Here is a 23,092-nt window from a genome sequence, read left to right as displayed (position 1 = left end):
GAAAGCCTAAGAAAACCTCGCTGAAACCATCAATGAGCCCGTCAATTTGTCTGCACGAGGAGAAACAAACTGGCCCCCTTAAGAGCCCAACATGAATGACACCCAGCCTCTTACTATAGAATAATGCGGTTTTCTGACGTTTGACATCGTGCCGAGGACTGAGGAGTCAAATATCCAGTGTGCGTAAAAAGCGCGCTATGTGAGGGCTGGAGACGGAGTGCGTAAAAGCGCATCTGTCTGACCGAAAACCACCCTTGAGTTTTTATATAGGTCTTGTGATATGACTGTGATGGCCAAAAGTGAACTCACGTTCACTGAACTCGGTCGTGGTGTCTTACTCTTATGTCTATTGTCTCTATTCTCCTAACGTCCCGATGACAGAATGAACAATATACGTATTAAAGCCTACATAAACCGACGGTAGCCCAACAAAGACGGATATGAGTGAAAGCAGTATGATCTTAAAATAATTTATTGTGGTCTTTGTTCGTTTTAATCAGGAACATTACAACAGATACAATACATCATTACATAATGGAAGACCATTTCATGTTTTTAACGAAACGTTTATCATACAAAATGACAAATGATTAGTAACATTCAAGATTTCACTAAAGTAAAAGTACAAACGTATTAAGCTAAATGTAGGCGACTTTAAGAAGTATTCGAGTAAAAACACTTTTTTTAGATTTATAATCCCTTTCAGAGTTATATTTATCATTATCTATATATATTTATATATATATACCATATTGGAATACTACTGATGCTTTGATCGTAAGCTGTATTTTAATGTGACAGCCGTTGGAGGTGGAGCACATTTTAGCTACTTTATATAAACTTTATATACAGTTTGTATGTAACCTAAAGCACTGCATCGTATTTTATGATTTTGTACAGATCCCAGTACTCAACCAGTTTCGAAACCACTGTGGGAATAAAGTGAACTTCACCAGGAGGCCGGCAGCGCCCCCTGCTGACACTCCAGCGTCTGTACAGGCCGCAGGAGGAAGAAGACGTGTCCCACGTTCAGATTAGCTTGAGCGGATAGATGGAGACAGACAACACCGGTGGCAACATGGGGGAAAAAGCAGACGTGGAAATGTCAGAAAACCCGTTAGAACCTTTCATTGAATCTCTGAGACAACAGCTGGAAGACCAAGACCCCGTTTTTCTTATCGGCGTCATCGTCGCTTTGGCCGTCGTTGTCATCACCTGTGGTAAGAAGTTACCGTTAGCATGCTAACATAGTTTAGCAAGCTAGGCCCAGCGTTTAGTCTAGTTTAGCACAGTTAGCTAGAAAGTGTAGAGTTGATGGAAAGCGGCTTTGTCAGCAGGATATTCTGCGTTAACCTGTTATCTCTATTTCCATTTAATTAAGAAACATGTGCCTCAAAAATGCCAGTATCCAAATTAGCAAGCTAGGAAGCTAACTGCTAAGCTAAAGCAAACATCTGTCAGTTGTGCAGCTTATTAGTGTTTTCAACGGAAGTCATTCAACTTCGTAGAGTATCTTTGGCTCATCGGTAACAGTGGGGTTAAATCGGAATAAGTTAGTAACCGGTCTTTCTGTTTTTATCTCTGCAGTGTTTCTGAAGTACTTTCTCTCCAGCAAAACTGTCCGAAGTGCTGTCCTGCTCGTCGGGCTGTGTGACGCTGGGAAAACCCTCCTCTTCAGCCGGGTGAGTTAACTAAAACGTGGCACGTTGTCTATCACAGGGTGTTCAGCACAATGACAGACTGATGCACGGTTAGTCTGCTCTCTAAAAGTGCATTTCATGTTCTGGCAGCTGTTGTCAGGAAAGTTCAAGCGGACACAGACCTCCATCACTGACAGCAGTGCTCCATACAAAGCCAAAAACGAAAGGGTGAGTAAAGAACAACCTCATCAGGCATCATACCTTCATGATGAGCATGGTTTACAGGTGTCGCCCCCCCTCCTCCCTTCTCTCCTGTATTCAGGGCAGCACCTGGACTCTGATTGACCTGCCTGGACATGACAGTCTTCGCTCCCAGTACCTGGAGAAGTTCAAATCTTCAGCCAGGTGAGAACAAAAACAGCCAGTCTGAGTAACGTTACATGCTGTCTTATCGGTGAGGTCATTCCCTTCATCACTCTCCTATTCCTCCCACTCATCCCGTCTTTAGAGCCATTGTGTTTGTCGTGGACGGCGCTATTTTCCAGAAGGAGGTGAGGGACGTGGCCGAGTTCCTGTACATCTTATTGACGGACACTGTGATCTCCAGGAATGCCCCGGCTCTCCTGGTAGCATGCAACAAACAAGGTTCATCGATCCTTTTGCTTTCACCCCATTTATCAACACTCAAATCTCTTGTTCTTCATTTTCTACACCCTAAAGTTGCTTATTCCTTTACTGGTCTCTTTATTTCACAGATATCACCATGGCAAAATCAGCTAAACTGATACAGCAGCAGCTGGAAAAGGAAATGTAAGTACAGCTACTGATATATTTGGTATGTTTGTTTTTACTGTCTGATTCCAATTGTATCTTTATTTTTAGTCAATTTCCTCAAGTTCTCGATCATAATATTTTCCTTGTTTAATTGTCGATATATTGATTGTTCTGTCACAAATGTAACGTTCCTCATATGTGTGACGGTTTCAATGCTTTGGTAGTCAGGTTTTGGCCATTGGGAGCAGTTGGGATTCATATTAGACCCGTCCTGAGCCTTTGGTTTGGTGAATAACCTTTTCTGCCTCTTGTTTCTCGTAGGAACACCTTGCGAGTGACACACTCTGCAGCCCTGAGCTCTCAGGACGGCTCTGTGGGCGGCAGTGTGTATCTGGGGAAAAAAGGCAAAGACTTTGAGTTCAGCCAGCTGCCCCTGAAGGTGGAGTTCCTGGAGTGCAGCGCCCGCGGCAGCAAGGGTGAAGAGGGCGGTGCAGACATTGAGAGCCTGGAGAAGAGTCTGGCTAAACTGTAAAGGCAGCAACTCAACATCCGCTGTGCAGAATTTGACTCGGGCACAGACCTCAGTAATCACAGGAGGGAGGACATCTCAGTGGAGGATTTATTTGACCGGAGTTACCAGTCAAACATGGTCCTCTGAGCTGGCTGTCAATGTAAAACTTAATTACATCAAAAGGTGGAGGAACTTTTGAGACAAATTAAATTAAAAAGGACTGAAATAATGCTTTGGAAAATGATGTCGCAGTTTATCAGGTCGCTCTGCCGTGCTGAGAAATGATGATGTGCTTATTCAGTGTAAATGTTACTGTGAACATCCACTTGAGAGCTTTATTTGGCTTTAAAACAAATCTGGTTTAAGGAATTTCTGTAAAGCACAATATTTGCTGTTGCTGCAATTCAAAGAAATGGATACAGTCTGTCAAAGAGTTTCACCTTTTTTGTTTAAAACTTGAGCAGACGGGCGGGAATTGGATTCATTAATTTACTTGGACAGTAAGACTTGTGCCTTTATTTCTAGGATTCTTATAGAAGTGTTTTGCTTGTCTGCAATAGAATGGTTTACTTGTTTGAAAGTGTTGCATGAATACAGTGCATTTGCAATGAATGTATGAATTTATTGAGATTTTGTGTTGTGTAAAAAAAAAAAAAAAAAAACTTGACAATAAAGTGTTTGCTGCTTGATTGATTCAAATGAGTCCACACAGCACATTTTCTTAAATGTTAGAAGATCCTGTCAGGATTAATAAGCAGCAAATGTGATTTAATCAACAGGAAAAAAACAATCTTAATTGTACATTACATCATTATAGCTCGCTGTCAGATCATAAGGCGCTGCTTTAGACTCATTTAAAAAATGTCTCTTCAAATAGTGTTTGAAATGTCACATCCTGGAAACAGCTTTCAGTAGACTGTCTTTCTAGTCCGGCACCTGGTTTGGATCGAGATGTGTTTTTACTCTACAAGAGCACCACAGACTCAGTTAAACATGCAGATTGCTTTTGTCTATAATGTGGTAGATTTTACAGTCCACAAAAACACATATTGCAAAATATATTTCAAAGGAGAACAATTTTTATAGGACCACACACAAAACATGAGCAATATCAGTAAATCTGTCATTAAACAAGACCCAAAAAACAATTACACGTTTAGTTTGTTGAATGTGTTGTAAAAACTAATACAAACAGATGTTTGTCTGCTTCTGTGAAGATCTTCACCCACTGTTCAGTGCTTAAAGTAAGAATTAAAGGAGATCCTAACGTCAAAATCTCCAAGAAATAATGATGCTGCAACTTCTAACAGTATCAAACACAGGAGTGTATACTCAATGTAAACTAAAGAAAACATTGTACTGCAACCATGAGAACAAAAGATGACAGAACCTGAATCTATAGCGGAGACAGAGGGTAAACCGTCAGACAGGAGCTCTGATCTGCAACCACCACACTGGGTTCTCCTTTCAGCACAGCAGGGCACAACCAGTTCACCTTGTCCCCATGACTGATGCTCAGTTTGGGCCCCGACTTCTCCTCCGTCGCCTCCTCTGCACTTGCTGCCACTTCCTCCTCCACTTCCTCTTTCTCCATTTCAACCTTCGTTGCTTTATCCTGGCATTGCTCTTTCCTCTTTGCCTTGCTCTTACTCTTCCTGCGTGGGGCCGTCGTCACTCTAGTTTTGGCCTTTGCTTCCGGAGTCACCACTGGGTGCTTACTGAGGTCCCACAGGGCGACTTGGCCGTCATTACCCCCAGTGACGAGCCAGTGAGGGTGGGAAAGGAAACTCACAAAGTGGGCTTGTGAGGCCCCCTGACTGTGGGCCTTGACGGCTCCCTGCTGGTCCAGTTTAGAGCCGCTGCCGATCCGCATCAGATGCACCCGCCCGTCTTCTGCTGCACAACCCAAAATGTTCCCACAACTCGCCACAGACACGCAGTGGACCAGCGGCGGGTTGAAGAGTTGACCGGGACGCTGCTGATGGTCGTCTTCTTCCTCGGCCACATCCTGGAGGTTGAGGGTCCAAAGAGGCCGCGTCTTCTGCAGACCCCACAGCATCACCTAAAGTGATAAAAAAAAAAAAAATGTGAAAGAAATCTGCAGTAGGAAAGAAATCAAAAGTAGTCTTGGTACATGATGCAAGTACATATGGTCCTCTCACTCACCTGCATGTCTAGTCCAGCAGACACCAGGTTATTCGGTCTGTGAGGTCGAAAAGCCACCGAGGAGCAGATGTTTGTGTGTCTCCGAAGAGTCCTGAATACTTTCCCCCCAGGAAGCTCCAGTACCCGGACTGCTCCGGAGTCATCAGCCACTGCCAGGGCTGAACCCGTATCGTTCAGCGCCAAAGCGTTAATCTCCTCCTCCCCTGCACCCTGAAACTCCTCCACTGGGCCCTTCAGGTTTCGGGGGTCCAGTACGCTCACTGCGTCTCCGTGGGACACATACAGCTGGCCCGGACCTGCTGGTGAGAACACAACACTGGTGCTGTCCTCTTTACCAGGGAGAGTGAGACGGCCTATGATGGTCCCTTCTTGGCTCCACACCGTGACCTCTCCACTCTCAGAGCCTGAGGCAAGGAGGCCCTCGGGGCCTGAAGACACCCCGACACACAGGATGGACGTGGAGTGGCCCTCAGACCACTGCCTGGCCATGCTGACCCTACCAAGTGTAAGTTACCAAGGAGGAGATATACATTAGTTTGTACTGTTGCTTTCACACAGCTGATGGCAACGTTGTAAACCAAATTTAGTACAAAAGGGGGGGGGGGGGGGGGGGACTCAGCAGCAGTGTTGAACTATATCTCTAAAATAGTTACAACAAAAACGGATTTAGAGCCGATATGAATACTTAATCAATAACTCAATCGACAGAAAATCACTTTACTTTTTCAGGCTATCGATACTAACATTCACTGGTCCCAGCTTCTTAAATGATAACATTATCCGTTTGTTTTTAAATGTGAAGCTAATACGTTCAGTCCAGACTCTCTAGCTTTAATAACCCGTTAGCATACAAGCTAACACGTGACTCCCTGTTCAGAAGACGGGTAATAAACACGCTGTTAATCTGCTCATTGTAAATCAGGTACAATAGTGTCATCATTTATAACGTCAAGACCGCAGCATTACGCTACCTTAAGCAAGTGCCGTCAAAACTTCAGCTGTTTGCCATGTGGGGTCGGGTCGCTCACGGATGACGTCATAGATGACTTTCTGGGTTTTTTTATGCCCTGTATTCAGCGTGCCAGGTGGATTTCTTTGGCAGCCTTAAAATTACATAATTTTGGCCTGGAATGTCAGATCTTTAACACCAACCATTGCCCAAACACTAATCTACTTTCCTATATCCCTTCAAAACATTTGATCAGTGTGGGTTGATGCTGGTGGGAGGGGGAGCAGAAATGCTACCTGAAAGGACATTCAGGGAAAATATCCCCTTTTCACAGGGCATACAGATTTCCAAGCTGCATGTCTGTACAATATGAGCTGAGCCCCTGAGAAGCCATATAATAGGAAAAAACACAGTGATGTGGAAATGCATGAGCTTATGTTTGTAAACGTAAAGTAGGCTACATACTATATCTTGCAGATTTTACTGAAAATGAAAAGCACTCAGGACACAGAGGGGGCAGATCAACAAATCATTGTTCATTTCCACAATGGCTGCTCTCGCTGATTCATCCAAAGCTGCATGTAGATCTGATGAGTGTGGTCCATTTCTGGGTCAGTGAACAGCCTTCCATACTGCCGCACAGAATGAGGAACAGAGAGAAGAGGCCATGGCTTTCAAACCCCCACAAACTAACACACACGCACACACACACACACACACACACACACACACACACACACATTCAAATGCTGACACATCCTGCATTATCCTCACAGAGAAGCAGCAGTTTTCACACTGTACTTTGAATGTGAGTACTCTGTAGTTATTTACAGTTTTCTGCTAATGATGCATGTGCATTAGATGCTACTTACACTTTCCGTGTGTATAATTCACACGGAAGGTTTTACTAAGCAGCTGGATATGTGTTGAATGTTATCGTGAAGCAAGTTTAGTTGTACAACGATACTTTTTCTATTTCTATTTCACTTCAGTGATAAAGACTGAAGTAAGGTAAGTGACCTATTTTAGAGTTAGATTCATATGTAGGACATTGTGCTTGTGTTAAAATGTATTAAATAGTCTTGCATGTGTAAAGCAGTACTGAAAAGGAAATCATACTAAATGTGATGTTTAGCAGCTTTAACAGGGGCACCATATATTTGAATACTTAGTATATTGTGTAAATGCCTAAGTGCTTTTGCTCTGAACTCAGTACACCTTCATCCTTTGTGTTAGCGTACATGCTCAAATGTATCTTGCTGTTTGTTTAATGGAAATTTGATATACTTATGTGTATTTTATATTCTTATAAGTAGAACTATTTTATATACGTACTTGTTGTGAAACAGTCTATCATATGCTTGCATCATGAGACTTGTGATCCATGCAGCAGCTGACTGCCTGCACACATATCCTCTTCTTCTCTGTGTTGGATAACAAGTACCTATTGTATATTCACATGTTCTGTGCCTTAAGGATAAGACTTATATATCAGTGTGTCTGTTGTTACACAGATAAAGCACCTCTCATACTTTAACTACCATGGCCTGCACGGCCTGAAACCGGATGTTCCAGTACACAGGCCCCCACCCTTGATCACTCTTGTATATAACTCGGTGTGATTTTTACTTCTGTAGTGCACACTTCTACAGACTGAGTGACTCTGTGTAACTGTGCCTCTTCTCTGGCCAGAGAATATATACTTTAAAGACAATTCCTGTTTCACGATATTCTTCATTTCAGTTTAATAAGACTCAACAGTGGGTAAAATAATTTTCCACCACAGTACACAAACAACAATTTGACAATTTTTTTAACAATTTCATCTGTATATAGATACCTACATATCTACTTTTACACATTTCCTCTGCATAATAAATGTTTGTCTATCTTTGTTTAGCTCCTTCTCAGAAGATTTGGAGTTACCCTGAAATACACACACACCAGAGAGTATGAGGTCGCCCTATTTCCCAGCGAGGTCGGTGCTTTTTCACAAGGAGCCCAACGGAGTGACGTACAGAGTCCCAGCGCTGCAGTTCCTGTCCCGCTCCAGGACCTTCCTGGCCTTCTGTGAGGAGAGACTCAGCCCGTCCGACTCTCAGGCTCACCTGCTGGTCATGAGGAGAGGAACTTTCTACAGGAACTATGTGGAGGTCAGTGTTGAGTCACTGGCTCTGGACTTTGAAGTGTCCTGCTGATTTTAATTAAGTAAAAAGGAAAAGCACTTGTTTACTTGAGTAAGAGTAGTAGTTCCGTCAAAATGCACAGCTCCAAATTCAAGTTACTGATTTAAAAGCAACTATATACTGTAAATACACAAATAACAGGTAACACAGTCAGGTTAGAAAAGCTACAGAGAAAGAAAGCCTCAGATAATGAGGAAGTTCATTACAGTATATCAACTACACTATATTTTCAGAAAGAAGAGCATCATTAATCATACAGATACAATAAGACATAAAAGTAAACAATAAACAATGAAGTCACTCCTTGGTGCTTGAGATTGATCAAGTAAAGACACATTGAAATAAAAACCATAATAACAACAATGATAGTGATGAAAGAACATTTTTACGTAAGTTTGTAAATGATGAAATTGGTGAGAAAATATGTGACCTGACACTTTAATTTGAATGCTACCTTTCCTTTTGTGTTTGCCTATATACCATTCTGCTCCATCTGTTTAGATATAATGTAGCGTGATCATATCTTTTAGACTCGTCATTTCTAATCTCCTTTCCTTCTTCCTTTTCCTTGCTGCAGTGGGAGGACATGCGTGTCCTGGGCACTGCCTTCCTGCCAGGCCACCGGTCGATGAACCCGTGCCCGGTGTACGACGAGTTCACAAACACTCTCTTCTTGTTCTTCATCGCTGTCCTCGGCCACACCTCGGAGTCCTATCAGCTGGTGACGGGGAAGAACCTGACCCGTCTCTGCTACATCTGCAGCACTGATAACGGAGACACCTGGAGTCCTATCACCGACCTAACCACGAGGGTCATAGGAGATACAATCAAAGGTCAGGAATACAAACAGGGAGAATCCACCGCGAAACAGACTTCCTTTGTGTTATTATCAATATTAAACACAGAGAAAGATTTCTATTTAAAAGGGAGCTTCACTGATTTTACAGGTCTTGGGGAGTAAACCCTTGAGGGAGCTGTGTGATATTGCCTTAAATTATGTCATTTGAGTCAGCATCAGAGCTCGAAAGAAGTGAGCTCACCAGACCTCTGTAGCCTCTGCTTGAGGCTAGCAGTTAGAGGCTACATTAGCCACAACTATAACACACAGTCTGCATTCCTGACTGAACTATAAGTGGACACGTTGCATTGTGGGTGATGTGGGCACCAGGTTTGACAATGAAGAAGAATGCACGAAATTAAAAAGAGATCACCTCTCTGGTTCTGATGCATCAATTATGATCCTTTTTTTCTCTCGTTTAATTTAGGTGAATACTATAAATCTGAAAATGCCCCCTTATCATCATCTATTGTCAGATTAGAAAACAAAGAACAAAGATCTGCTGCACAAAATTAAGACTATTTAATCTGTAGATTTGTATTTTTCTCAAATCTTTGCTTCTCACTTTTGAAATACTGAATAGTTTTATGTCTTCAGGCCTCTAAAATTATTTAAATGACACAATTTGAAAAATCAAAAATCACACTTTGAACTGTTCACAATCAAATCATGCAACCTGAGATGAGCGGTCACAAGTAGATGTGGCTTTGTACTGACGGGTCACACATCATATTACAGTTCTGTCTCACTGCTGTTGGATTAGAAACTAAAGAGAGACTTTCAATTAACAAATTAAAAGCGATATTATACCATGAAATCTATTGTAAGAATCACATTACACATATTTGTTTGTACTTTAGGGAACCTTTTCTCTTTAATATATGATATGATATAACTAAACCTGTTAAAGGATAGTTTTCTTTGAAGACTGACTTGATCAAATGTGAACATATCCTTTACGTATAAGTCACTTTCTCCTCTGTCCCTGCAGAATGGGCCACCTTCGCCCTCGGCCCAGGTCACGGCATCCAGCTGAAGTCCGGCCGTCTGCTGGTTCCTGCCTACGCGTACCACATCGAGTGCAAAGAGTGCTTCGGACAGCTCTGCCAGACCAGTCCCCACGCCTTCTGCTTCTACAGTGACACCCACGGGCGAACCTGGCGTTTCGGGGAGGCGGTGCCCGTGCCGGAGAGCGTGGAGTGTCAGATGGTGTCTGTGGATGAAGAGGACGGGACTAACGTGCTGTACTGTAATGCGCGCAGCCCTCTGGGGTACAGGGTGCAGGCCCTCAGTCTGGATGACGGAGCGGTGTTTCGGGAGGGGCAGCTGGTGCAGCGGCTGGTGGAGCCTGGAAATGGGTGTCATGGTAGCATTGTGGGATTCCCTGCCCCGTTACATTTATGTCACTCTCTTGACAATCACTTAGACCAACCTAAACATCACTCCAGACACTGGACATCCTGCATGACTGACTCAAATCACACCACCTCTGTTCCCACCAGCTCCTTGACACCCAATCATCCGTATTTCCTCAACCCCACCTGGGTGGTATACTCCCACCCAACATGGACCACTGGGCGCAGGGATCTGGGTGTGTACCTCAGCCTGTTTCCCCGGGATCCAGACAGTTGGCGTGGCCCCTGGGTGATCTACGAGGGCCCCAGCGCCTACTCTGACCTCGCCTATCTGGAGCTGCCCCCCTCTATTGGTGCACCGCCCGCCGTGGCCTTCGCCTGCCTGTTCGAGTGCGGCACCAAAACAGCCTACGATGAGATCTGCTTCAGCATCTTCACCCTCTACGAGCTCATTGATAATCTGCCCCGGGAGGCACAGCTGGGACACAACAACCCTGAATGTAAAAGACAGGATCAAGTCTCTGAGACGGATCGTACGAGTGGACAGGACGGTCAAAGAACAGCAGCTTTCCATCAGGCGCCCCGTGTGAAGAAGAAGAGCAAGTTGACTAAGATGTGCTCGGTGTCTTAAATGTAGTTTTTCACCTTTCAATACAGCGTTAAAGTCCAGTAACTTTTCTATTCACACTCAGTGGGAACTTTATTATCTGCACCTTTACCGTCTAATAGAACTGTTCTGCCATAAAGTCTGTGATGCTTAATTTATGACGGAGCTGTTTTATTGAACTGCAAAAGATTGTACAGGTTTATCTAGTAAAGTACGAGTGTGTCCATCATTCAATACAGAATATTGTTCACAGTATTATTATGAGTAATGTATGTTCTGTATTCAGTTACATTAACTGCAACACAGTGCGACTCACTAAGTATTTCAGTTCAGTATGTTTGTTTTGATGTTGATCATTTGTCAATTTTCATTTTGTGGAACACATCAAGCGTCATTAAAATGTTCCTGATTGACGTTCTCCCCGTTGAAACTGTTTTGCCGATTCAAAAACAGGCAGCAAAAGCAAGAATCTATATACAGACTTCAATATAGTATATTAGACTGTGGAATGAAGGAGTATTCCACACACGGAATCTCAAGGGGAATATCGCTCCTCTTTTATCTTCATCAAAATTAATTGATCAAAAAATGTAATCTTCAACTAAAATACAAAACCTAATTGTGAGAGACAGCAGAGCAGAATAAGCCTTGGTTACTTATTATCTGTCTGTGGTCCATGATCTGTGAACAATATAAGAACCTTTCCTGTGATCAGCCCACTTTTATGGATGTTTTCAGAACTCTCCTTTTCTAATCTCGAATCTTAAAACTGTGTAGATTTTGCATCCTAACGGCCCCAAATTGCCAGACCATGTTTAATTTGGCTCGGTGAGCGTCCTGCTACGTTGTTCTTTGGCACACTGTGGACCAGGCGAGGCTGCAACCCATCAAGCTCACATAGTAATCACAGCTGCTCTAATTGGATAACTGTTCCTAAACTAATCAGGTCTTCTCTTTAGGCCGTTGAAACATTTAGCGGCCGACAGCTTAAGTGAGTTGCATGACAGCGAACGAAGAACAGAACCAGATAGAGTGGAGCAGTTTGTTTAGATAAGAGGGGAACAAAATAAACAGGTTGTGCCAGGACGATCTGGACAGCCTCTACTTTCTGCTCCCACCTCCTCCGTTACATAACTCCACACTGATACGAGGCTCATTTCCCTTCCTGTGCTCTTTCACAGAAGTGGTTTTTCCCTTTTCTCTAGCATCTGTGTTTTGCAGCCTCCTATAATGAGTCTGAGGATCATCGTGGTTCTGGCTGTGCTAACTGGGGTAACTGGGAGCCCCGGTGTGATGATCAGGCCTGAAGCTGACTCCGCGGACACGACGGCTCATCCCAACAGCGTTCCAGAGACGGTGGAGGCAACCGAGATCTTTGGGCAGGTGAGAAGCGCCAATGACTTTGATTTGTAATCGTCTTTTTTCTGGTGTTTTGTAGCTGATCAATTGCGTTGTTAATGTGAAATATCCAAAAACTGCCACACAGAATGCTGCTGAACAAGAAGAATCAGGCGTTTGTTGTTGAGACATAAATTATCTGCACAGAACTACACTTTAAAAGACAGGTATATATATATATATATATATTTTTTTTTTTGTTGCAGTCATTATTACATCATGACCATTCTGTACATAGTACAAAAGCCATTATAAGCTCAAGTCAAATCACTGAGCTTTCCTCTTTAACAAGATCAAATGCTGCTAAAATCAAAGTAATAAATAGGTTTTCCACAGAGGTCAGACATGAGGGAGAAAAGTTGCTCAAACTACAAAACAAGTTTTTCACGGCTCCACAAATTAAAGTCTGATTGTCACGGATGATGATGGGCAGAAATGTGTGTGAAGATGAGGGACGGTGGTCAAAGTCCTGCAGTATACATTTGGGTAGATCTGACGGTGTTCAGCCCTTCCACTTGTTCTTCTTTGCGGGCAGCTGTCCTGTTGCCTCCAAGTATTTGTGGACGAGTTCCTCTTGCGAGGCTGGCAGGCAGGGCTGGTATCTGCTGAAGTCCATGGTGTACTCCCCTTTGCCCTGAATAAACAATAGATAGAGGACATCAGTCTTTGAAATTATAACTGCAACTATGGCAGTTGTTTAGAATTGTAAGACTCCTCTGTAGTGATTGGAGGATATTGTGCCAACAACAGTTAGAGAAGTCTGCAAATTCCTGGATTTTTATTACTTTAATTTACAATCAATATCCTTTAACAGATGCTAGAATGAATCATCCAAATGTGATTGTAAACAGGGTTAGTGTAATATTAACACAGGAGTTTACTGAGCATGTCTTTTTATGAGACCACCTGATCTGGACCATAATGGACTAAACATATGGAGGTTCAACTTACTTCAGTACAAGAGCGTAGTTCTGTGGCGTAACCAAACATATCGTTTAGTGGAACCTGTTGGGAGAAACGAGCTGAAATTAGTCAAATACAAATGACGGTGAAGGGTGACGAGATAAATGCTGCGAGACTTCAGATACATGCGGTATGTGAATGATTGAAAGCTGGACTCACATCAGCGTACAGAGTGAAGTATCCCTCAGCTCCGTCCTGTCCTGAGATGACACCATGCCGCCGGTTTACACCAGCAATGACCGTCCCCTGGAACTCCTGCGGTGCAACGATTTCCACAGACATGATTGGCTCCAGGATGGTCGTGTTGGCTTTCTCCATCGCTAAGGGGAGCGTATGGAAAGCAGTGTTAACGTGTGCCGACGACGGAATGAAACAGGAGGTCAGATCTAACGCAACCCTCACCTTGTTTTAGAGCGCCCTCTCCTGCACGGATGAAGGAGATCTCGTTGGAGTCCACCATGTGATTCGCTCCATCTTCCAGGAGGAACCGGACTCCTGAGATCTTGTGCCCGCTCAGGGGCCCCTTCTCACAGGCCTCCCTGAAGCCCTGCGGCATGATGGGAATAAACAAGCATTGAGAGACAAATCGAGTGTACGGCTTTCACTTAGTGTTCATGCAAATCCTCTTATTTCAAAGCTCACTGTGACAACATTCAAGTTAGGAAGACTAACCTTTTCAACAGCTGGTACAAACTGCTTCGGGATGTTGGTTCCAACAGTCTGGTCTTCAAACTCCAGCTTGGTGTGATGCTCTGGCTCAAGAGGCTCAAGGACTCCGATAACTTTGCCGTACTGCCCGGAGCCGCCGCTCTGCTTCTTGTGCGTGAAGTCAAACCTGCAGAAAAGTGGGACAAAATATCCACATTTTGAAGCAGAGAGTGGAACCATCAATCAACCAGAGTCCACTCTGTTTAAGCCTCTCTGTACATTTCTATTGGTAATGGATGAGGCTGTGTCGCTGTTGGCACCGAAGTGATGCACAAATCACATTACAGTACAAACATTAGCAGTCAGTAACAAAAATGCACAACTTATAACTGCTACTACTAACAAAAACCTTTCGATAAAATCTAAATTTCTAAAGTCCATGAGTCAAAACAAACACCAAGCATTCACACACAATCATCTCTAAGATAAAAAAATGTAAGTATTACATGCATTAGTGAAGAAGTTTGGCCATTTGATCTCGCTATGGAGTATGTTGCTCAACACAACTGCTGATTTAGCAACAGAAGTCATGCGTCATGATGTTCTTTAATAAAAAGTTACATGAAGACTATTTATAATTAGACGACAGTTGCTGGTATTAGCCAATAGGGGTGACAAATATTAGACACCAGTGTTGGCTTTTAAAAGAAACGCATTGGTGTGACCCACCAAAATGCATTAAATATCTCGCTCACGTAATGATTTGAATTAAATTTCCTTCATAACTTAAGTGCAGTCAGTGATTCTAATCAAATACACTTTGTGTCTAGCGAAGCAAACTAAGTTCGTGCTCGTGCACAGGACATGGGGAAGGCCACGGATGTGTAGCAGGACGGCAGCATCAAATCTGACTGATCCACATTTGCTTCCATTGCCTGTTCTCTAAAGCCAATGGGAAGGAAACATCAGAAAAGAGCTCTGTCTCTTTAAAAAGGGGGCAGTCCTCCCTCTCTTCTGGTGTAAGAGGAAGTGGGAAGTGATCTTTCCACTTGCATGAGGAGCAGCGGGCAGATACGTTTCCACCTGCCAAAGTAACAGGCAGCATTTCAGTCACAGGCAAGACTCCTTTTATTGAATTAAGTTTTCAGCTGTACACCTCTTACCCCTGTACTTCTTCTTACTTCTACTTCTTTGCTTTCCCCTCAATGGATGTTCTCCTTGAGTCTGAATCTTTCCTACTCTGGACACAAACCGACCCGAGACAGAAGGCTCCACCCTGCTGACACCTGAGGGTCAAAGTCCTTCAGGGGTTAGAGGCCCATCCCTGCTCATTAAAGCAGCTTTCATGACTCACTCTACTTTCTTTTTCTCTGCAACAGCAGCAGGAAGTACCAGCGGAAGACGAGGCTGAAGAGGATGTGATGGCGACTGGAGAGCTGAACCCCAATCACTACCCAGCTCGGAGGGCAGCCAAAGTGGTCCAACACTACCTCAACACCCACTACGGCTCTCCGTTCAGGCTGTTCGGACTGCACAATGTCCAGAGTGGAAACGCAGAGGTCAGCGGAACTGAAACGGTTGTAGTTTAGTTTACAGTGACTTTCTAACGTCTATAAACTCTGGTTATGTGTGACTTCTCTGTTAGGATGTGGCAGACTCTGGAAGGAAGTATCAGCTGGAGATCTCGGTGCAGGAGATCATCAGCAATGTAAGATATGATTATTTATATATATATATACATCACACAGTGAGATTCACACATGGGTTAGATACAGGCCTTCAGTCTAGAGTGGGTTCATTAACATATTTGGTAGTTTTCACAAATGTGCCTTAGATCTGGTTTAATTTCTGAATTAGTCAGTAAATGTCCAGTAAATAAAAAGTAACTTAAAATAGAGCAAACATGAAATAACTAATGAGTCCGTTCCTGAATCATTGAAGACCTTTGACCCCTCTGCTCTGTCAGATTTACTTAAAAGCTCATTTGGTTCATCTGTGAAAAAAAAAAAAAAAATGAAAATCGAAATTCACTTCTCAAACAGGGAAATACAATCCGTGTCTAACTCGCTGCATTTACCGTCAACATTTGATGGCATTGCATTCACAATGTGCTGATGGAAAGGTATTTTAAGAGGTAATCTCTGGCTTTACAGAGGGCTGGTTTGACAAGATTTAGCTAAACAGCAGATGAAAGGAGGCAGTGTGGTGCAGCCTTGACTCGCTTGCTTGGACTACGCCTTTGCTCTGTATACTCCCCTCCACTTTTGGACTTATCAACCCTGTTTTTTTCTCTATTTGCTTCTTTTTAATCCACCGTCCGCTTTAAAAAACAAAGACTACAGAGAACTGCTCTGCAGAGGTTTTGTTTCTGAGAGGAGAACAGCAGCGCTTGCCTCAGGTCCAGGTCTCGTGTGAGGAGCTCCTTAAAAGCAACACTAAAGCTCAGGAGGAGGCCTTGTTCCAAAAGTACAAAATGAACCAGAGCCTGCTGTCGGCACAAAATCTACCTGGTATGTACAAGAAAAGAAACTCTGCGGACTATTCCCCCCGGAATTGACGCACAAACTCACATATCGCACAACATCTGCCGTTTCAAATTGCGGCATTTTGAGGATTTCAACATTTAGTATTTATGTTTTCTGCGTGTTCCTACGCTGACCTTGTGAACCCCGATGGAGTAACATCCCGTTCATCATGAGCTCACACAGTTTATGTCTACATGACAAGTCTGTATGTTGCATAAACAAGCTCCACTCATGCATACAAACTCACTTCCTGACGCTCTGACCAACAGACAGCTACGGTCACATTGAACCCGACAACAAGCCTCTCTGGCACCTCGGCATCGTGGCCTCCAGCTCAGTCATGCTGAAGGAATCCACTGAAAACACTCTGTACAACATGGCTCAGGTCGCCAACATCAAGCAGCTGGTACGCTTGTTTTATCAGATTGTTAATCTTAGATTGTTGAGTAGAGAGAGATAATATAAGAATCTGCACAATCTATTAACTGTATTACAGTCGCACGTTTTCTCTCATTTGGCTGTATTTCTTCCTCGTCTGCTGCAGGCGACTGAGAACGAACAGCTGAAGTTTGACTGTCACACACTGCTGCATGAGATGGTGTCCCAGGTAACCACTCATTATAAAACATGTTTCAATATACGGAAATGATCAAATCAACAATTATTTTCATAACCCCCCCTATATAACGTAACTGAATGGATTACACAACTTAACATTTCTTGTTCAGACTAATATGCAACTAATCATTTAACAGTGATTTTGAATTTGCAATGAAAGCTAATTTATGACACTGTAAATGGTAAATGTTTGCTATATTTCCTTGATAAATATCTACAAATATTAATTGTTTATCAGAATAAGTTGACAAAGCAGCTAATAACTTCAGTACCGGTGGCATCTGACAGTAAACTGGCACTAGTTAGTTGAGAAGAAGACTTACTCTCGTGCTAAAGATGCAGTTAGTGAGGTTTTAATACTTGATATATATTGTGTTGATCTGACAATCTGTTATTTTGGCAGGAAATCATTCACTGGAAGCTGCTGTTCACCTGGTCTCCTCCAGAGGGAGTTAAAGTGCTGCAGATGGAACAGCTGCCACACTGTGTGACACATTGTGAAAAACCTCCAAACACAAACTAAACTTCTGACATCCATCACACTGCTAGAACAACCAAAATAACATTGTGACGCTCCCATTCTGAATTAGAATATTGGACCATAAATGCTGCATGTAAAAAGCCATCATATATAATGATGATATCCTTACATTGTGGTACGTTTGTAGTACTTTTGGTTTTGTATTTTAGTCAAAATAAACTGTTTATACCATTTTTTGGTGGGGTGTGTGTGTGTGTCAGGAGGTCAGCACTTACTGTACAGGGCTGGTGATCGACTCTCTGAAAGCTACTTTGGGTTTCCCCATCACACAGAGACAGTTGTATTCCCTTTCCATCCTCTGAAACAACCAACCAAAACAAGAATAAACCAACAGAGACACAGCTCAGACATGTCAGGTTTGTTATAATGGGTAATTCATTCAAATATAAGGATAGAGATGATTTCCTCAAGTCTGGAGATCTTACACCAAATACACTGAAGCTCAGTAGCATTTAGTTTGTGGTGCAGCAATGTCTCATTTAATCATCTACAGGCATTTTTTCATCTCCATAGAGAGAGACAATGAAGAGCAAGGAGTTCTAAAAACTGTCATCTTTACAAAAAGTATCTATTATAGTTACTTTTTCGTTCAAAATCTCCACAAATTGAAAATAATATGATAAAAAGCAGCACCAGTAAGAGACAAAATATGTCCGAATGTGTCTAATTTACTGCAGGTCGTCTTGTATCAAACATGCAGGACATCCTCTGGTACCTGCGAGTAGATTTCAAGATGCAGCTCTCCCATTCCCGAGATGATGGTTTCTTTGCTCTCGGTGTCAAAATGCACTCTAAAAGTTGGGTCTTCCCTGGTGAACCGGTTAATACCTTTGGAGAATTTATCCAGGTCATTCTGGTCAGAAGCAGGATGACAAGAGGAGAGCAGAGTTACTAGATGTGATTTAGACTCTAGAGACAGTATGTATGGGTAAATTAAAGTATTGTTTTTACCTTGTTGGCCGGCTTCATTGACATGGAAATGACAGGCTCTGGGACGTGAATTGACTCCTGTGGGACAGAATGATAACAAATGAGCACAATATTCTCCTCATATCGTGGCATAAAGAAGGAAAAGAGGAATGCTTTCTGAGACGTTACGCACCATAGAGAGGTTAGCGCTGGTCCTGGATGTAAAAGTGTCTCCGCTGGCGCAGTCGATCCCAAACAGAGCACAGATATCTCCTGCATAAACCTCATCCACGTCCTGAAAACAGCACGGATGGAAAGGAAATGATGGGAAACAAGAGGACAAGATGTTCATTTCCAGGACTGATTGAAAGGTCCTACTATATACTGACATATAGAACTGAACAGTAAACAGTTTCATGTCTTGTTTTGATGTGAGAAAGATGGAAATAGTCTGGTGTCACAGGGGATGTGGTTGTTATCTTCACACTTGACTGGAGCCAAAAGAGGAACCTAACCATTTTGACCAGTCATGCTGTTTAAACAGCAACCCACAAATGGAAAACTATGACCTCCCACATGCTGCAGACGTCGACTTGTTCTCACCTCCAACTGGTCAGCGTGGAGACGCACGAGCCTCTGAACTCTGACTTTCTTGCTGGTGCGCGTGTTGTAGATGTACTCGCCCTTCTTCAGACAGCCCTGGTACACCCGCACATACGTCAGCTGGCCGAACCTCCCCGCCTGATAGTGAGAAAGCCCCACAGGAAACAAAGCATGACGGATTAAGACATTCCTCTTGAGCAGAAATGCGAAAATAAAGATAAAGTAGTATTTTACCTCCAGTTTGAAGGCCAGACCAACATACGGGTGTGTAGAGTCTCTTGTCGCGTCCATTTGAATCTTTGATGTTTCGCTGACAACTCTAATAGGTGAAAAACCCACTGACGTTAGTGCACAAACATCCGCAGGAAGGCTACTATGAATAGAACCTGGTCCGTACTCACTCGTCATTGAGGATTGCATAGTTTTTGACTTCAGTGGGGTTTGGCAAGTAATCCAGGACAGCGTCCAGTAGAGGCTGGACGCCCTTGTTCTTCAACGCTGTGCCCACCAACACCGGTGTGAAGAGACGCTGCACTGTGGCCCTGCGGATTGCGGCCTGGAAGACAGTGAAGTGACACAACAGTGTTTTTAATTCTTCATTCACACACACACACAAGGGAAAACGCTGCTGTATATTCTGGCATCATGTTGCTGACATTCTTATGTAAACTAACACGCATGTAAAGACAACGGGCAATATCTAGGTCAGCAAAAATGGCCGACATCATGTCGTATGATAAGTCGATAATGTAACTATCGTGACAGGCCTTAGCATGTTTGCGCGCTGACATGAGTTTAGCTCACGCATGGCGGTAGAGTCTTTAGTCTCATCTACTTGTAATGTCTAGAAATGATTGTGAAACGTATTTTAAAACTGCGAGTCATAGTTTGACAGGAGGTGAGGTGCTACTGCTTTTACCGAGAGAGATAAATACGGTTCTATGTTTTCATTAAAACAAAAACATTGGCACTTTATCAGAAACATTGAAGGCCTTGTTATATTTTTCTGAAAACATGTGCTCTCTCTCTCTCTCTCTGTTAAAGACACACACCTTCAGGTCGTCATTGGTTGGAAGCTTTTCCTCTAAGAACATCTCTCCCAAGGCTTCATCAGCGTTGGCCACACACTCCACCAGCTCCTGCCTCCGGTCCGCAGCCTCAGCGCGGAAATCTGCCGGGATCTCATCGTAGCGGATATTTTCACTGCAGGGAGGAGTAAACCGTTTGAATCATATTGTTCAGGAACACAATCTCAGAAATTGTGACACAGGGGTAGAAATGAACCTCTGTAATCGGACAGATGCTGATTCGAATGATTTTTGATCCCTGTACGTCAATCAGTCTCATATGTGGTGATTCTTGCTGCTAAACTACTCTGTAACAGAAACAGATCTGTTCATGTTCAAGCTACGACAACGGCAATCCCTCACCCAAAAGGTCCTTCGAAATACATGGTGCGCTCCTCTACCAGGTCGATGATGCCGCGCGTGTTCCCCTCCAGGCCGACGGGGATGCTCACGAAGGCCGCGTTGTGGTTCAGCTTGGTTCTGAGGAAGGCAAAGAAACAGTCTGAAGTGAGAAGAGAAACACAGGAAGGAAAACCACAGCCGATGAGAACATTGTTTGTGGAATGATGATTTCATGAGAGCTTAAAAGAGAGGCACGGAGCTTCAGCTTGTTACTCTGTGTGGCATAAAAAACACAGCTGCAGCGAGTCTCCCTTCTAATTTTCGTTGCATCCACGCCTGTGTTCGGTTTATTTAAAACTATTAACTGAGCAAAAATCCAGGAAAGGCATACTGGATGGATGTAGAAGTTACATTTAAACGAACTATCACGCAAAAGGAGCTGGGAGATATCAATCTGTATCGTGATCTGATCTGGGATTTCTATTGTCATGTTTCAGCTGGTTTTACCGGCTGTGTTGTAACTTCATAACAACCTCTGACTGTCTGCTGAATGAATGAAATAGTAATGATACAGCATCCATCGGTTTGGCAGACATACTAGACATAACTAGTGATTAGACCGTATTGTTTTAATAAATAAATATCATCTATGTGAGGTATCAGGTAAATAGATTGTGATGGTTCTATGTGTACCTTGTCAGGAGCACTCTGGTAGGTATGCATGTATTTACTACGAGCGTGTAACTTACCTCATCTGTTGCAGGGCTCGGCTGGGGTTGGCGCCCATGCGGTCCAGCTTGTTGATGAAGGTGAGGAAGGGGACGTTGTAGCGCTTCATCTGTCTGTTCACCGTCATGGTCTGACACTGGACGCCCCCCACCGCACACAGGACCAGCACGGCTCCGTCCAGCACCCGCAGCGCTCGCTCCACTTCGATGGTAAAGTCCACGTGACCTGGAGAGACAACGTGGACAGTGATGTTTAGAGAAATAAAAAAAGACTTTGTAAAGGCTGGTAAAGGTTTGGACACCTCAGCAGGGCCGACCCTCGCTGACACGGTGGCTAGAAGCTGCACAGTCCAGATGAAATAATGACATCAGATAAACCACCATAGGACACGCTGTCTGCGTCCAGGCAAGCACAACAACCTCTATCATAAGCACAGATAAAACTAATTATATTTACATCCATTATTGCATTTGAGTAACAGGAGGTCATAATCAGCAAACTCTTGTCCCCAAATCAAATACAACTTTTAATACCTGGTGTGTCAATGATGTTTATGTTGTGATTCTTCCACACAGTGTATGTAGCAGCGGACTGGATGGTGATGCCTCTCTGTCTCTCCAGCTCCATGGAGTCCATAGTGGCTCCTACACCGTCCTTCCCCTTCACCTACACACCGCATAGGAGGAAAACAGCCCATGAATGATGAACTGTGCACCTGTAAACCTCACCTGACAGCAAGCATGGCCCGTCCCGGCGCTCACCTCGTGAATATGTGCTATTTTGCCGGTGTAATAGAGGACACGCTCGGTCAGGGTGGTCTTCCCTGAGTCGATGTGAGCTGAGATCCCGATGTTGCGGATCCTCTCGTTGGGAAAGAAACCAGAGGAGCATGTCCGACAGCTGTTGATGAGCACCTGTAGGGCCGAAACAGAAGGAAGATCAATAATCAACCCCCGTCTGTCTGTTTACCGATTGTGAAATGCGATGGGCTGATGGCAGAGTTTTAGGAGTCTTGATGTCAAATCAGTTCAACAGCAGAAAGCTCGGGTTACCCAATGTTACCTTTTTAAGAGTGACGCATCCTGGCGCCAAAAGATGCGTTTTTGCCAAACACAAGCCCGCTTTTAATACTCTCATGTTGACGACTGCTTGGTCGAGCAAAGCGTGGTCGTAGTCCTCCTTCTTTATACAACCCCCGACTCAGACAACCCGGTGAATGTCACGCCGGGGCCCTGGTGCTTGTGAAACACTACTTCCGCATCTACGGAGGCTCAGATGTGCCAAAAGTACAAATGTTTGCGTTGCGTTGCAAAGATACTTTAAAGAGAAGCAAAGTAGCAATGACGGAAAAGGTGTGTGTGTGTGTGTGTGTGTGTGTGTGTGTGTGTGTGAGAGAATGATGTGGATGTTATTTGTTCTGTTTAAGGATAAAAGTCACATCAAACTCAAAACAGATTGAAAAACAACATGTTATAATCTTATATTCAGTCAATATTAAATAAAAAAATAAATAAAGACGACGTTATGAAATAAACAATTCACTTCGGGGAGTTTTAGGATTATAAACTATGTAAATAAATGGGATGGCAAATTAAAAAGAGAGCCCTGATAATACGATATGATGATAATAATAATAATTCATTGCAGTTGGATTAAGTTGGAATGATTTCTTAAGTTATTTCACAATGTAATTGTCCATATACATCTATGGGACTGTCAACAT

General features: G+C 43.4%; 5 protein-coding genes across 7 annotated transcripts; 3 read left to right on the top strand and 2 right to left on the bottom strand.

Annotated features, from left to right (window-relative positions):
* Window positions 1-991: 991 nt before the first annotated feature.
* srprb (SRP receptor subunit beta) lies at window positions 992-3,624 on the top strand. Its single transcript, XM_076100112.1, has 7 exons — window positions 992-1,220; window positions 1,588-1,682; window positions 1,791-1,868; window positions 1,963-2,045; window positions 2,149-2,285; window positions 2,396-2,450; window positions 2,736-3,624. The coding sequence occupies exons 1-7, from the start codon at window positions 1,052-1,054 to the stop codon at window positions 2,944-2,946; spliced, it is 828 nt and encodes a 275-aa protein (XP_075956227.1). The 5' UTR covers window positions 992-1,051; the 3' UTR covers window positions 2,947-3,624.
* A 48-nt stretch (window positions 3,625-3,672) lies between these two features.
* On the bottom strand, window positions 3,673-6,114 carry wdr53 (WD repeat domain 53). The gene is made up of 3 exons (XM_076100111.1): window positions 6,063-6,114; window positions 5,092-5,587; window positions 3,673-4,987 (listed from the first exon to the last, which is right to left on the bottom strand). The coding sequence occupies exons 2-3, from the start codon at window positions 5,578-5,580 to the stop codon at window positions 4,322-4,324; spliced, it is 1,155 nt and encodes a 384-aa protein (XP_075956226.1). The 5' UTR covers window positions 5,581-5,587; window positions 6,063-6,114; the 3' UTR covers window positions 3,673-4,321.
* A 696-nt stretch (window positions 6,115-6,810) lies between these two features.
* Window positions 6,811-11,439, top strand: neu4 (sialidase 4). 3 transcript variants are annotated; one of them, XM_076100108.1, is made up of 4 exons: window positions 6,811-6,848; window positions 7,941-8,193; window positions 8,804-9,059; window positions 10,056-11,439. In XM_076100108.1, exons 2-4 carry the CDS (start codon window positions 7,993-7,995, stop codon window positions 11,048-11,050), a joined length of 1,452 nt encoding a protein of 483 aa, XP_075956223.1. In that variant the 5' UTR covers window positions 6,811-6,848; window positions 7,941-7,992; the 3' UTR covers window positions 11,051-11,439. The 3 variants fall into 3 exon arrangements, with proteins under 3 accessions (XP_075956223.1, XP_075956222.1, XP_075956225.1); XM_076100107.1 differs by lacking the exon at window positions 6,811-6,848 and adding an exon at window positions 6,876-7,051; XM_076100110.1 differs by lacking the exon at window positions 6,811-6,848 and having other exon boundaries at window positions 7,693-8,193.
* gfm1 (G elongation factor, mitochondrial 1) lies at window positions 11,101-22,628 on the bottom strand. The gene is made up of 18 exons (XM_076100106.1): window positions 22,432-22,628; window positions 22,131-22,283; window positions 21,903-22,035; window positions 21,390-21,594; window positions 20,662-20,778; window positions 20,284-20,434; window positions 19,633-19,787; window positions 19,466-19,550; window positions 19,232-19,369; window positions 18,822-18,923; window positions 18,671-18,727; window positions 18,435-18,572; window positions 17,935-18,017; window positions 14,060-14,222; window positions 13,790-13,934; window positions 13,547-13,707; window positions 13,376-13,429; window positions 11,101-13,058 (listed from the first exon to the last, which is right to left on the bottom strand). Exons 1-18 carry the CDS (start codon window positions 22,504-22,506, stop codon window positions 12,927-12,929), a joined length of 2,247 nt encoding a protein of 748 aa, XP_075956221.1. The 5' UTR covers window positions 22,507-22,628; the 3' UTR covers window positions 11,101-12,926.
* lxn (latexin) lies at window positions 12,242-17,892 on the top strand. Its single transcript, XM_076100113.1, has 7 exons — window positions 12,242-12,409; window positions 15,418-15,594; window positions 15,681-15,743; window positions 16,371-16,545; window positions 16,830-16,966; window positions 17,105-17,167; window positions 17,582-17,892. The coding sequence occupies exons 1-7, from the start codon at window positions 12,257-12,259 to the stop codon at window positions 17,699-17,701; spliced, it is 888 nt and encodes a 295-aa protein (XP_075956228.1). The 5' UTR covers window positions 12,242-12,256; the 3' UTR covers window positions 17,702-17,892.
* Window positions 22,629-23,092: the final 464 nt, after the last annotated feature.

This window comes from Anarhichas minor, unplaced genomic scaffold, assembly GCF_050575085.1.
Source record: "Anarhichas minor isolate MPS153535 unplaced genomic scaffold, ASM5057508v1 ptg000026l, whole genome shotgun sequence".
NCBI classification, from domain to species: domain Eukaryota; kingdom Metazoa; phylum Chordata; class Actinopteri; order Perciformes; family Anarhichadidae; genus Anarhichas; species Anarhichas minor.
The sequence above is the reverse complement of the archived record's forward strand: the minus strand, read 5'-3'. Positions and strand labels throughout refer to the sequence as shown.

What these genes read in the sequence shown, in the direction of transcription:
- gfm1 (XM_076100106.1), bottom strand. Translation starts at nt 22,506, where the DNA reads ATGAGAGTATTAAAAGCGGGCTTGTGTTTGGCAAAAACGCATCTTTTG. An exon ending in ATCTTGAAATCTACTCGCAG is followed by an intron (nt 18,018 to 18,434) that starts GTACCAGAGGAT and finishes TGGTTGTTTCAG; the next exon opens with AGGATGGAAAGGGAATACAA. An exon ending in TTGTACCAGCTGTTGAAAAG is followed by an intron (nt 13,935 to 14,059) that starts GTTAGTCTTCCT and finishes ATCATGCCGCAG; the next exon opens with GGCTTCAGGGAGGCCTGTGA.
- srprb (XM_076100112.1), top strand. Translation starts at nt 1,052, where the DNA reads ATGGAGACAGACAACACCGGTGGCAACATGGGGGAAAAAGCAGACGTG. An exon ending in AAACCCTCCTCTTCAGCCGG is followed by an intron (nt 1,683 to 1,790) that starts GTGAGTTAACTA and finishes ATGTTCTGGCAG; the next exon opens with CTGTTGTCAGGAAAGTTCAA. An exon ending in AAGTTCAAATCTTCAGCCAG is followed by an intron (nt 2,046 to 2,148) that starts GTGAGAACAAAA and finishes TCCCGTCTTTAG; the next exon opens with AGCCATTGTGTTTGTCGTGG.
- wdr53 (XM_076100111.1), bottom strand. Translation starts at nt 5,580, where the DNA reads ATGGCCAGGCAGTGGTCTGAGGGCCACTCCACGTCCATCCTGTGTGTC. An exon ending in CTGCTGGACTAGACATGCAG is followed by an intron (nt 4,988 to 5,091) that starts GTGAGTGAGAGG and finishes TTATCACTTTAG; the next exon opens with GTGATGCTGTGGGGTCTGCA.
- neu4 (XM_076100108.1), top strand. Translation starts at nt 7,993, where the DNA reads ATGAGGTCGCCCTATTTCCCAGCGAGGTCGGTGCTTTTTCACAAGGAG. An exon ending in TCTACAGGAACTATGTGGAG is followed by an intron (nt 8,194 to 8,803) that starts GTCAGTGTTGAG and finishes TCCTTGCTGCAG; the next exon opens with TGGGAGGACATGCGTGTCCT. An exon ending in CATAGGAGATACAATCAAAG is followed by an intron (nt 9,060 to 10,055) that starts GTCAGGAATACA and finishes CTGTCCCTGCAG; the next exon opens with AATGGGCCACCTTCGCCCTC.
- lxn (XM_076100113.1), top strand. Translation starts at nt 12,257, where the DNA reads ATGAGTCTGAGGATCATCGTGGTTCTGGCTGTGCTAACTGGGGTAACT. An exon ending in CAACCGAGATCTTTGGGCAG is followed by an intron (nt 12,410 to 15,417) that starts GTGAGAAGCGCC and finishes CTGCAACAGCAG; the next exon opens with CAGGAAGTACCAGCGGAAGA. An exon ending in TGCAGGAGATCATCAGCAAT is followed by an intron (nt 15,744 to 16,370) that starts GTAAGATATGAT and finishes TAAAAAACAAAG; the next exon opens with ACTACAGAGAACTGCTCTGC.